The 13,355-nt window shown below is 47.0% G+C and overlaps 1 protein-coding gene across 1 annotated transcript; it reads right to left on the bottom strand.

Moving 5' to 3' along the window:
• Nucleotides 1–32: 32 nt before the first annotated feature.
• On the bottom strand, nucleotides 33–12,877 carry fcsk (fucose kinase). Its single transcript, XM_076028665.1, has 23 exons — nucleotides 12,445–12,877; nucleotides 11,455–11,606; nucleotides 10,774–10,824; nucleotides 10,554–10,679; nucleotides 9,370–9,442; nucleotides 9,184–9,281; nucleotides 8,255–8,335; nucleotides 8,036–8,155; nucleotides 6,938–7,109; nucleotides 6,728–6,834; nucleotides 6,526–6,627; nucleotides 6,277–6,450; nucleotides 5,777–5,850; nucleotides 5,337–5,695; nucleotides 4,472–4,706; nucleotides 3,444–3,610; nucleotides 3,041–3,268; nucleotides 2,818–2,961; nucleotides 2,090–2,209; nucleotides 1,824–2,011; nucleotides 1,641–1,740; nucleotides 660–883; nucleotides 33–439 (listed from the first exon to the last, which is right to left on the bottom strand). The coding sequence occupies exons 1-23, from the start codon at nucleotides 12,524–12,526 to the stop codon at nucleotides 371–373; spliced, it is 3,246 nt and encodes a 1,081-aa protein (XP_075884780.1). The 5' UTR covers nucleotides 12,527–12,877; the 3' UTR covers nucleotides 33–370.
• Between the last annotated feature and the right edge of the window lie 478 nt (nucleotides 12,878–13,355).

Raw genomic sequence — 13,355 nt, 5'->3', positions numbered from 1 at the left:
TTTTGTCATACAAAAAAGGAAGCAACTCACTCTTGTGCAGTTCACACGTTTTATTTTCCCCCCCAGTAATCTTTGATCAAACAAGTGCAAAAATAAACCCACCACTCTCGTAACAGTAACAGCCGCCACCATAATCTATGCTCACAACTGATCATTTGACAGTTTAATTCTTCGCCTCAACTTGTCGGACTCCCAATGCATAAATACAGTCATGAACAATAAAAAAAATACCAGAGTTTCCCTTTAATATGCAGCATTTAGCGATTTGTTCATGTGGTGGTCAGTTCAGTGACGGGTCCACGAAGAAGAAGAGTCCTCACCAGTACAGAGAGACCAGTCTGTGTGCGCGTGTATGTGTTTTTTTGTGTGGTCAGGATGGAAGAAATGTGAGTCCGTCCATGTCCAGCTCCACCGAGTGAACTCGGAAGTCCCCCAGACCCTGCAAGTAAAGAAGTAAGTAAGACTTTATTTATATAGCACATTTCATACAAGAACTGCAGCTCAAAGTGCTTTGCGTGACATCAATAAAACATAAAAACACTTTCACAGGGAAATGGTAAGTACAAAACAGTTCAAGTCCTTTCAGTGCAATCAAATGCTGATATTCATGGGTAATGTGTTCCATAATTTTGGGCCATAGTTGACAAAGGGGCTCTCACCGGGGTGTTGTTGAGGACCTGCAGGACCACCTCCTGCTGCCGGGGCTCTCGCGTCAGCAGGAACAGGAACCCCCCACCCCCAGCTCCGGTGAGGCTCTGACCCAGGACCAGCGGCCTCAGGGCCTCCATCATGGCCCTGACCGAGGCCGGCTCGCAGCCGGGTGCCATCACCTTCTTCTGCTGCCACAGGCGGTCCAGGCAGAGACCCAGCTGGGACAGAGAGCCTGGGGGGAGGTCATAAATCAAATAATTAATAAGAAATTAACAGATATGTTATAATATCCCGCATTAAAATAAATAACGCTCGACTCCTCTACTTTTCAACCTTTGAGTCAGCGTGAGTGCAATGCATAGTGGTGATGGCGTTATGACATTTGGGTTAGTGACCTCGACAGGTTGTACACTACTTTTAGCAATGCATTGTGGGATACAATGAGTGGACTATATAGAATGAATGAATACCAATGTTCAGTCAGGTTACGACCACAGCGACAAAATGATGCATCGCTTATATAATGACTATATAGCCAGTAGGTGGCGATATCGCAAAACGCCAAGGAGGTTTTTCCAGAACTAATCTGGAAATAAGCTTCTACGAAAATCCATAGGTTAACTGGTCATTTGTCAGATTATTCTAATGAGATATTTTAACTTGCAGACATGTGTTCCAGAGCAGAGAAAAAAATAACTTAAAAATACTTAGATACTTAAAAAAAAGTTTCCTACCATCTGAGACATTTGTATCTTCGTGCGCTAACTAGCTAAATCCCTCCCAAAACACTTTAGAACAGAATAGAAAAAAATTATAAGTCACTGAAATGAGATTCAAAACTGCTTAAATTTTTTTCTATCCAATTTAAATTCAACACCAATGACCTTGATCTTAAGACTTGGATGATGTCGCACAGAAACTAACCATGGGATAGTCACATTTTTGCTAGATTTTTTTTGGGGGGGGGATTTTAGGAAGCTCTCGCTCACCCTCTGAAAAGGCTCTGACGCAGTCCTCCGAGTTGGACACCAGCTCGTGGGCGTTGTGGACGATGGCAGGCTGGCGGCTGTACCAGCTGCGAACTACGTCCTGTCAACAGAGAGCCACTATTGTGATTATTCTTAGTTATTTATCATGACGGTCCCGCTGAGAGACGCCGATCACCAACGGACCTGGAGCAGGTTTCGGGCCAGTCGCGTCTTGCCAGTGTAGACCAGCAGTAGGCGCTGCTCCACAGACTCCAGGAAGTCCTCGGAGGGCCGGAGACGTTCCACTTCCACTCGCAGCGGCAGTGACGCTCTGGAGCGGCCCACCTTGACTCCTCCCACCAGACCGCCCACCTGATCCTGCCAGCCGCCACCTGAAGGAGACGAGCGGGCGCTCAGAGCCAAAGCAGACACGTCTCTCCGCTACCAGGGGGCTCTGGAACTGGACTCACCTGTGGTGAGGATCTGTTCTAGGTAGAGCACTGCGTGGATGAGGGAGTCTGTGGTGTAGGTGCGACCGGTACACCTGTAGATAGCGGCCAGGAGCGCCCCCGCCAGGATGCTGCTGGTGCCTAAAAAAAACAAACAAATCAGAGCGATCAACATTTGACCTCCGAGGGCAGCGCTGACCCCTAATGGTCTCTTTGCAGTGTTGCAATAGTAATGTCAGGCCCCCAGCGGCCCATTCATTTCAATGGATTTGCAAGCTAACTAGCTAGCGCAGATGCTGAATAAGGTTTTGTCTTCCGGGTTTCTTCTGCATCACCACGACGCATCAGCCAATCAGAACAAGCTGAGACACAGCACATGGCGTGACGTCCCTCTGGGAACAAAAAACTTTTTTCTGGGGATTTTCTGGCCTTTACGCATTTTTTAGAATGATTAAAAGTCCATGACTTAAAAAATACAATAGAATGATTAATTACATACTGTGTTTCAGGTCAAAGGTCGTCCTGTCAACCGTTTCCAAGGCGTCTAGTTTCGTATTGTGCCCTATGGGGTAAAATGCTTTTTGGGCCGCATGGGGTTTTTGGTTGCAGTACCTTGAGTGGCCACTGGAAATAAATGCTAGCCTGGTATCCAGTTCTTACAATACATTAATGGTTGTAATACTACAATTACTGCTTTCACTTTCTGTTGGATCAAGTTTGTGTGTTGTTGTGTTTGGTTGTTTTCTCACCCAGTCCAGATCCGGTGGGCAGCAATGACCAGCTGTGGAGCTCCACCCCTCCCCCCCACCGCTGCACCAGCTGCTCAGCCATAGGCTGCTGGGAGGAGAGCGACACCAGGCCGCTGCACACGCACACCGCCTTCAGCAGGGCTCCTGTAGATGGACACACACATAGACGCTCAGTGATGATGACTCCTCCTGACGGTGGGCTCTGATGGGTCTGGGCTCCCACCGGGTGCGTGAGGCTGGCAGTAATCCTTCAGGTCTTCCAGGCTCTCGCACACCGTCTTGGTGGACACGCCGCTGCTCCGCCCCCCTGAGAAGGTGACCAGCACCAGGCACGGCTGCTTGATGCGACAGGCCCGGGCGCCGATGGGACGCTTTCCGTCGAGCTTCACCGCTATGTTGGTCACGGAGCCGCCGTGTTCGAAGGCGATAGGCGGCGTGTCGCTCCAGCTGCCTGCCACACAAATAAAAAAAAAAAGGCCGGGCCCGCGGACACCTATTCAGCAATGGCTCGGCTCGGTAAAACACGTAGAATTGTTCGAAATGTATCTAGAAGGTTTTTAATCAGTTAACAAATACAACTCTAGACAAAACAACACAGACCAAAAAAATACACACGTCCTGCTCACCTGCCAGGTCCAGTCTGGCTGGAACCTCTACCTCCTGCCACACCTCTAGGGGCGGGGCCTCACCCTGGCCAATGGAGATGAACTTCTGTGAGTACATGACGGCCCGTCGCAGCAGCACCTGTCCAGCGCCCTCGTAGTGGCGCGCCGCTCTGACCAGCAGGTCTGGCCTGCAGGGGGCAGTCGCACACGCAGAAATGAGATAGGGGAAAATCACGGAACATCTCAGAGTTTCTCACTGTCTTTCAGCCAGGATAGTGACGTTATCGTGGTACGACAAAGTCTGGACACTGGGAGAAAATCTTCTGTCCTGTGTTTGCACATCAATCTCACAATAATGTTTAACCGGAGGACACAAATGAGAAATATGGAAGAAATAAATTAGCATCCATGTGCTGTGTAAAAAGAGAGTGACAGCCCCCTAGTGGCTGTTAGTTAGTAATTATGGACACGCAAATATCTAAAGCATGTACTGTATGTATCATAAGATTGGATATTGGACTGCAAATATTGCAGCGAGGCGATTTACCCCAGTGGCCACTTGAGGTACTGCAAAAAAAAAAATCCCATTGGCCCAATAGACAGCAAGCCAGCCAGTAATACGGTTAAAACGACCTTTGATCTGAAACACGGTTCAGAATAAAATCTTTCTATGGCAGATTTTTAAGTCCTGGACTTTTGATCTTTCTAAAAAAAATATTAAAGGCCAGAGAATCCCCGGGAGAGAGTTTCATATTCCCTGCGTGACATCACAGCGTCGTATGTGCTGCTAGGTCTCGGCTTATTCGGATTGGCTGATGCTTCACGTGAGTTCCAGAGGCATGATGGGAAGTAAACAGGAAGACAAAATTCTTTTGGAGTCTGCGTTTGCTAGCTAGCTAGCTAGCTATGTGGCAACTACATTGAAATACATAGGCTGCCCCGCCGTATCAGATCCTGGGGGTGTGGCCTAAAGCAGCATGAAAAAACATCATATACGTGGCATTTGGGACCAATCGAAGCCGAGGACTGAGAGAGGAAGTGAAGTTCACCTGCTGAGCCAGAGCTCCCTCTGCGCGGCCAGTGCCTGGACTCCGCCCCTCAGGTCGCCCTGCTCCAGCAGCTGGTAGGCGGAGCTCCACGCCTCGTTGGCCGCTGGCCCGCTCCTCAGCCCTCCCCGCCCCGCCGCCATGCACACCAGCACCTCGGCGATGCACGAGAGGCAGCGGGCAGCCACGCCCAGCTCCGCACTCGACTCCGCCCCCTTGTCGCCTTTTCCGTATGCAACTTTGAAAGAAAAAAAAAAAAGACACCACTGTCGCTCATTTCCTGTTTTTTGTTTTTGGTGCATTATTTGTGAAGTCAGTTGTCAGTGGTGACCCCTCAATAGCTTTGTTTCCATCACCCCTAGCATTGCACAAAACCTAAATATCGCAATAAAAAAACTGGTAAGAAACACCAAAATTTCAGAACACCTCTCAACTATGGCTAAAAGGTTTTGACGCTCTCATGAGGTGAGTTTTCAGATGTATTGATATAGAAATATATCGAAAAAATGTCATGGAAACACTTTTCCGCACTTATGCTTCATCAGACGTGACGTACAGGGTCACATGACCAGTTCACCTCAAGTGTGTATGGCGTGCTATGTTTGGACAGAGGAGGAGGTGGAATATTTTTTTCACAAGTAATCAAAGAGGAAAAACATAACCATTATTGACAGCAAATAAACATAAACAAACAAACACAAACATAATTCTCATAAAATCTTGTCCCAAGAGATTTCACACGAATTACGGCTTATGCGCTTCACACCATTCAATTGAAACCAATGTAAATCTCAATTGTACTTTGATCAAATTTTAGAATTATCGATTTTATTTTGCAAAAAACTGTAAAGGAAATGCAGCTACTTACTGCTGTCTAGAGTCTCCAACAGCGCCCTCTGCTGGCCCCCCAGCACCACTGCCCTGAAACAGGGCAGCAGGCAGGCATCTTGGCGGCCCCGCAGAGAGTCCACCACCCTCTCCCTCCCCACCCGGAACAGCAGCTCGTCCCTCCAACGGAGCTCCGCCTCCTGATGCGTGAGTGACATCACTTCCTTCAGGGAGAGCCTCCACGCATGCCTCCACCTGTGGAACGAGTCGCCATCCCCCGCCAGCAGCCAGCCCGCGCTTTGCTCCAGGCCAACGGCGCCACCTTTCGGGTCGAGCACCGGGAAGAGTCGAGCCTCCAGCAGGGAGCGCTGTTTCCCTCTCACCCACAGCTCCTCTGGCCTGCAGAGGACACCGCACTTTGCTTTACATACGCTGTCTATCTCTACGTACGTTCATCTGAGAGGCTGAGGAGGCTCGTACTGTATCCCTGTCCTGCTGTGGAAGAGGCTCCACGCCTGGTTGAGGAAGGTGGCGTCGCTCTCCTCTGAGCTGATCTGATGGGGGAATAAAATAAATAAATAACGTAAATCCCGCCACACCTCTGCAACGACCTGTTAGCTACATTACTTGTCATGATCTATTTGAGAAAAAAAACAATCTTCAATAAAAATATTCTGATCAAAAAAGTTTCCAACTTCCTTCCACGGAATAGAACAGAAGTCAGAGAAATAAAAATGTATTTGCGTTTGTGCAGGGTTTCATAGAGCTTCTTGCATTCTTATATAGAGAAACTCTTTCCATCTCCAATTTTGTCTGTCAGCAGTCCCTACAGAAGGGCTACAGGTAAACTTGAAGACGACCAAGTCGCTAGTTTCACAGCTGCCAGAAGCTCTTCCCCATCAGAAAATAACTTTAGAAAGTTTTGAGTTGAAATTAAAGATATTTTTTGTCAAAAACAGTGAAATATCCATCGCTCTGACCTGCAGGTCGTCCTTTGCTCCCATTACCGTGTAGACCATCAGCTTCATGTCTCCCAGCTCGATGCGATGTCCCTGGATGATGATGTCACTGGCCAGTGTCACCTGTTTCAGACGCTGCGACGCGGTCAACTCCAGACCTGACAGCAGACAACCTGCGGGGACCTCCAGTGGACCCTGGTGGGACAAACATTTACATTGATGTTATCCGGTGGAGAAAGTTTAAAAATACAATTGTATCGCTGCTCTTACCTGTAGATGGCAGTGCTGCACCACTGCTCCAGGTGCCACGGTGACGTTGCCCTCCAAGATGCAGTTGATGACTCGAGCGAGTCGGTTGACCGTGGCCTCGTTCTGAGGGGAAACCCGGGAGGCACAGGCCACATTATTCCCCTTCGTCATGCCGAGTTGCAGAGATTCAGACGATGCTTGACGCGGAAACAGGAAGCGTCACCTGGACGTGGGACAGGGTGTCTCTCTCGGTCCAGTCGCAGCTCAGTCGCCTCACGTGTTGCTGTCCAGACAGCGTCATGTAGTCGTAGCGTCCGCCTTCAATGTACACTGCAAGAACCAATCCGGTCACTTGTCTCACTGCCAGGTCTGAGCCAATCAGAACTGACTCGTGCAGGTGCAGGTGAAAGGGTACAGAAGCAGGGAGACTCACCCGCTGAGAGGGGAGTCCCTCTGAGAATCCTCCAAAGTGCTGCCCTGCCGCTCCTTACCATGGCCCCCTGGGGGCCGGCGGCAGAACTGCAGCCAGCTCGCTCGTCGTTGACAAACTGCTCCTGAGTCAGAGCTGAGCAGAGGCACTTCAGGATGTCCAAGAACAGGGAGATCTAAGGAGGCCGAGGCAAAGGAAGGAAGCAGAGCTGTTTTCACACAGTTAACACCGGCGGTTGACGTAGTATTTTAATTTGAAAAAAGAACCTGATTCAAATCCTTCTTTAATCCAATTACAGCTGTGCTGTTATGTTTATGCTGTTGCAACTTTCATGCATTAAAGAACTGAGTCATTATGTCATTTGTAATGACCTATTGGTAGCTTCAGTGGATAAGACAGCAGTAGCCGCAATATGAGTCTTGCAATAAAAGAAGGAAACGGTTGCCTGCTTTATAACAAAAGCTGTGTTTCCATTAACCCCCTAAGAATTGTGCAAAACCTAAATATCACAAAAAAACAAACAAACAAAAAAACTGGTAATGGAAACACCTAAATTTCTAAAAACCTCTAAAATATTGCTAAAAGGTTTTGACACTCTCATGAAGTGGTTTTCCAGACGTATCGATATGGAAGTATATCGCAAAAGCGTCATGAAAACATTTTTTTCGCATTTACGCGTCACCGGACGTGACGTACGGGGTCACGTGACCAGTTCACTTCAAGTGAAAATGACGCAACGTGTTTGGACGGAGGAGGAGACGGAGAGATTTTACAAGAAATCAAAGAGAAAAATAAAACAACCATTCTTGACAGCAAACAAAGGTAAACAGAAAAAAGCAAACGTAATTCTCGTAAAATCTCGTCTTGCTTTTATTTTGCGAAAAACTGAAATGGAAACGCAGCTACTGTTACAAATCAGTAGTCGATTAGTAGTGGTGACTGTTTACCAAACGACCTGGGTCTTTTGTGCTAGCGTGTTCCATGGGGAAACCACAATGTGTGTGTGTGTGTGTGTGTGTGTGTAATAATGTGTTGACATATGTATGACATATGTGTTGATATTGATATCAACATGCACCGCATGCAATGCATGAGCTTCACCTGAAGGGGCAGAGCTCCAGAATCCAGGCCCAGGTAAGTGCAGCCGTCCAGCGGAGGAGTGACGTGAGTCTGTAGCAGCTTCTCAGAGACGGAACGACTGAAAAAGACGGGCCCCGACACCTGCACGCAGACACACACACGGGGAGGACAGAGAGATTTGTCTATTGTGCATTTACTTGTGTGACCAGAACAGTACTGCTGTATTTTAGACCGACAGACCAGAGGAACTTTGCCATCAGGCCTTCTCGCTTGTAAGATCTCCTCAGGAGCTCCCCTGTAGAGGATGTCCTTCACCTGATCCTGTGAGACAACACACACAATCTGAAGCAAAACTAACAGAGCAAGATTTCTACCTGGAATGCAGCCTTGAAGGGAATTCATAAATGCTCCATCAATGTCAGATACAAACTGATTCAGTTCAAAGTCATCCATAGACTTCACTATTCAAAGCTTAAATTGCATAGATTTTACCCATCAGTTTCTCCACTGTGTGATAGATGCAGGGTCGCAGAGTGCTCTCTATCACATCTTTTCTGGTTGTGTCCTCAACTGCATAAGTTTTGGTGTGAAATATTTCAATGGTTGAGTGTAGTATAGGACTTAGTCATTGTTCCTGACCCAGAGCTGGTTCTGTTTGGATGCTCAGAGTCTTCTTGCAGTTATCCGTCTGTGGTACGTAAGGCGAAAATGCTTGGTATGGTTGCTGCAAAGAAAATGATTCTCCTGGTCTGGAGAACCCCTGACCCTCCGTGCTTCAGAAAATGGCTCAACGAAATGACAAACATTATCCAGACGGAAAGGATACGCTTGAAAGTGAAAGACAGATTTCTGGACATTTGGGGACCGTTTGGTGACCATCTTAAAAAATTTCACAACTCTATTGTGAAAGTTCTGTAACACCTGATCTTGTAACAACAACTTTTATGTAGACTTAACACTTTTCTTGTATCTGGCAGCTCCATGGTTCTGCTTTTTGTTTCCTTTAGTTTGTGAGTAATTCTTTTTTTGTGTGTGTGTTGTCTTTTGTTTCTTATTTGTGGTGTATAAATACAAATCTGAAAATTCTGAAAATAAAATACTGAGAAAAAAAAAAAAAAAACAAGAACAAGATTTCACGTTTTTTCAAATGCAAAACGTCGAGTGCTCACCTGTCCGTCGGCTAGGTAGACTCCGTGATTGGCCGCGTAGGAGACGTCGCCTGGCAGAGCTAAAACCCGAACGCCAGAGAAGCCCTCCCACGACATGACTGACACACAGACACACGCAGACAACAGCAAACAGTTACGCAGGGTAAACACACAGCAGCAGCTCTCGAGCACCGACGGCACACTGACCGAAGTCTGGAGGGATGGTGAGGATGGAGTCGGTGCTGCAGACCCAGACGCCTGGAGGGGATCCAGGACATACCTGGCTCACACACACAAAATAAAATCAATCAAGACAATAAAATCACTGATCACAGATGATTTACATTTTGATTAGAAAGTTTTCCTTTTTTATTTTTAAAATGTGTATTTGTCTCTGTATATAATGGTGCCATTGATCCTGTTATGCACTGAGCCATTGAAAAGTTCATTTTGGTGCATTTTGGTACTCTGTGTATATGTCCAGGCTAGGTATGCAAATTACCGATGAATTCATTAATCGTTAGTGGATTGACCTTATTGATCGATTAACGATTAATTGATAAGCTGCGATTTTTCCTGAGAACCTAAATTTCACAATGAAAAATGTTTCATTCACATTATTTAAACCTTAAATAATGTTCAGGGTCCAATGTGACCCATTTTTACATTAGAGAACAGTAAAAACGCCCTCAACATTTATCCTCTGACTTTAAGTTGACTTAAAGTTGACTTCTAATGGGTCACATTTCAACTTATTTTCAAATAAAGTTGTTTAAAAGTAACTTGTTCAAGCTATATTATGACCATCACAGTATCTACAGGTGAATTGCTCTTTCCTGCCACTACACCGTGATATTAACTACCGGTACCCGTTTAAAAAATGTTAATTGCGACTAATTTAATTCAATGGATTAAATTCTTAATCGACAATTAGTAGATGGTCAATTGTTAACATCCCTAGTCTAGGTCCATGATATACTCACTGTGCAAAGTTCCCATCACTGGAGTGGCACTGTACGAGTGAAACGGTTGATCAGAATCTGAGAATTCCGCCCTCTGTGATGTCACAGAGGGCACTGAATACGTTCTTGGTTTAATAGCCCCGCCCCCAGCCATGTGCTGGCTCCGCCCGAACACGTGGATGCTGCAACGAAGCATCAAGTCGAACTGTCTTATTTAAGCGGCAGACTGTAAACAGATGGCTAAAAGTATTTGGAGATGTGACAAGGTCTTTGCACAAATTCCATAACGCTGCTGTAATCAGGCCATAGGAAAATAACTAGATATATTTTTACAAGGAATATTTGTATAATGATGTTTTGGGTAGGTGTAGGCCAGAAAATAGGACTTAAAAAATGAAACAGAGGAGGCTCCGTGAACTTGTAGCTCACCTGGTGGGTGAGGCAGTCCAGCAGCAGGTCCAGGCAGCAGGTCGGCGCCTGGACCCTCTGCTCCGGCTTCTCTGTTGGCAGCCAGCAGAAAGCTCGGCTGCAGGAGCTCCAGGGGAAGTCGCGACCCTGCAGGACCACGACCAGCGTGCGTGTGAGCAGGCTGACAAAAACAAGTCGAAAATGGTTGGAGTGGGGGGGTAGAGGGGAGCGCTCCACTCACCGTGTGAAGGATGAGGATGTGAGCGTCATCCAGGACGTCAGCTGTCACCACCTGGAGGCGGGGCCAAAAAGGTTCAGGGTTGGCTGTGCGCTTCAAGCAAATTTCATGTTTTGCTCATTAGCAAGGTAGAGCTTTATTCAGAAAGCATCAGCTTTTTTTTTAATGCTCTAGGATTATAAAGAAAAGTGCAATTTTGTCAGAAAATTCTGCAGTATTGACTCTTGCAACTCCTCTTGTGGGTTGCTTGAGTGCAGACATGGGCAAACTACGGTCAGGGGGCCATATGAGGCCCGTTAAGCTTTTTAATCCAGCCTATTAATGGCAAGTAAGTGATAAAATAGCCAAATTTGATCCTTTTTTTTTAAGAGTCAGTTCAAAAAGAGCTAAATACCGGGGGGCTTCAAAGACACAGATTTTGTTGTCACACTATTGTTCACTTTCAAAATTTTATAACATATTTTCTTCATATGAGGCGGGTCACCAAAACACTCCAAAACGTCCATCAGGTCCTGCTCCAGCCCCTCTGTCAAATTTTAGAACCTATCGTGGCCCAGCATTCATAGTTAGCCCACCCCTGCTTTGATGTGGGTGAAGAACTGGATGAGCCAGTCAGTCAGTCATCCGTCAGTCAGTCAGTCGAGCTCCTGCAGGTGCACCGGCAGTGGCAGCCGTGTCACTCACGGTGTGTCCCGCCCTGTTGCTCAGGTGTTCGGCGGCAACCAGCAGGGCGTTGAGGGTGGCGCCGCCGCTGCCCAGCGGCTCCTGACGGTCTCGCACCGTCAGCAGCAGCGCATTCTGAGGCAGAGAGCCGCGCTGCTGCCTCAGCTCCAGCTCTGTCACACACACACACACACACACACACACACACACACACACACACACACACACAATTTTATGACTTCCTTATTTTTCTTGAATTGCTCATCTGAGCTCACACACCCAGTCCTCTCACGCCCCTCCTCTATTACCTCGTGGAGTTCCTTTACAAAGTGGAGATTAAATGCAGGACTGTATGTAATCTTTCAGGAAATTTGCAGTTGGATCTCTAAGAAGATCCCATTATTTATCCCAACCAATCTCTCATTCCCTGACATGGAAAACGTTTAAAGCCGTGACACTCGTGGAGGGAAGGGTTCAAAAGCTGGACGAATAAAAGGCAACAGGAGGTACTGAAAGCTGCTTAGTCAATTGACAGACGGTGCAGCCCCTGCGAGTCTGACACTGATCCAGTTTAAAACATTTTTACACCGGGCACGTCTCTCTGAAATTGAACTCATCTCCTCTTAAATAGTTAATTATTTGAGCAGTTGAAATTATTATCATGGGACAGATATCTATCTATCTATCTATCTATCTATGTTTTATTGTTAAGCACAGGCCACACAACGATAGTTTCCATACAGTTTCTTTGTGTGCAAATGTTGTTTTTAAAAACGTGGCACTGTGTTGAAACAACCTGTTACTCAGGCGCGGACGACGGGACACCTCATCGTTTTATTTTTTTTGGGAAGGAGGTGATGGGGGGGGTCAAATAAACATCCGGTGACGCCACTGAAAACGCCTAAAAACGAGTCAGAAACATTATTGAAAAAGTCAAAGTTGTTCATACGTGAATGTCTATTTGAATGTAATAGGCTTCCCTCCGCACCCCAGCCAAACTTAGGCGCTCACCTCTCTGGAAGGAATAGACGCTGTCTTTGTGCTGGCAGGTCAGCACCACCACCGTCCAGCGGAACTCGCCACTTCCAGACATCTTCCGACGAGCCAACACTCCCACCGGACTAGAACCTCACCGGAACCGCTCCACAGGTCACAGCATCCGCTCGTGAGAGGGCACGCAGCGCCCCGGGCCGTCCCAACGTCGCAAGCCTTGACTGATGGCCGTGTGTGACAGCGGGTACACAAGAGGCGACAGGGCGGGACAGTCTGAGGATTCGAGCGGCCGCGGGACACTGGCACACAACGGGGACGGTGATACCAGCGGACCCTGGGCCGTTCCACCTGCTGTCCGCTCCCAAACACCCGCTGCTGCCTTAGTTCCGGGAGGCAGGGTTGTGACCGGGATGTCGTTTTCGTCTGTGATACTATTGGCCTGTATTTCTAGTTTTGGGCGGGCCGGCTTCCGTAGTTTAAAAACTATCGCGGGTCTCGTATTATGTAAATAATCACCATGACATATGAGAAATCATTAAACGAACAACTTAATCTAACATCTACTTATCTGTCTCAAAATAATACTAACAATAGAAACAACTGAATCTTTTGTTTCCGATGAAAATGCTGACAAAGCAATCTGGTGACAAACACCCACGATTTATTAAATCGCTTTATTTTGCATCCATTACTGCCATGGTTGATCAGTTCCAACTTTGTTTTCCATCAATCAAAAGCTCTTTTCAAACATCGTCTCCCCTTCAGCGGTAGGAACTAATGCAAGGCAGCAGCACTCAGCTGCTATACTGGAGTTTCCTGTTCAGCAACCGTTGAGCCACATTGTCTGTCTGGGATCAGCGCACCGTAACAAAAGACTTCTGGAATTTGATGAGCCTTTGTGTATTCTGAGAACTTAATCTGTGACATGA

This window comes from Nelusetta ayraudi, unplaced genomic scaffold (genome assembly GCF_046127955.1).
Source record: "Nelusetta ayraudi isolate G7.1 ecotype Tasmania unplaced genomic scaffold, CSIRO-AGI_Nayr_v1 ptg000026l, whole genome shotgun sequence".
Classification (NCBI taxonomy): Eukaryota; Metazoa; Chordata; class Actinopteri; order Tetraodontiformes; family Monacanthidae; genus Nelusetta; species Nelusetta ayraudi.
Note: the sequence above shows the minus strand (reverse complement) of the source record. Positions and strands in the feature narration are given on the sequence as shown.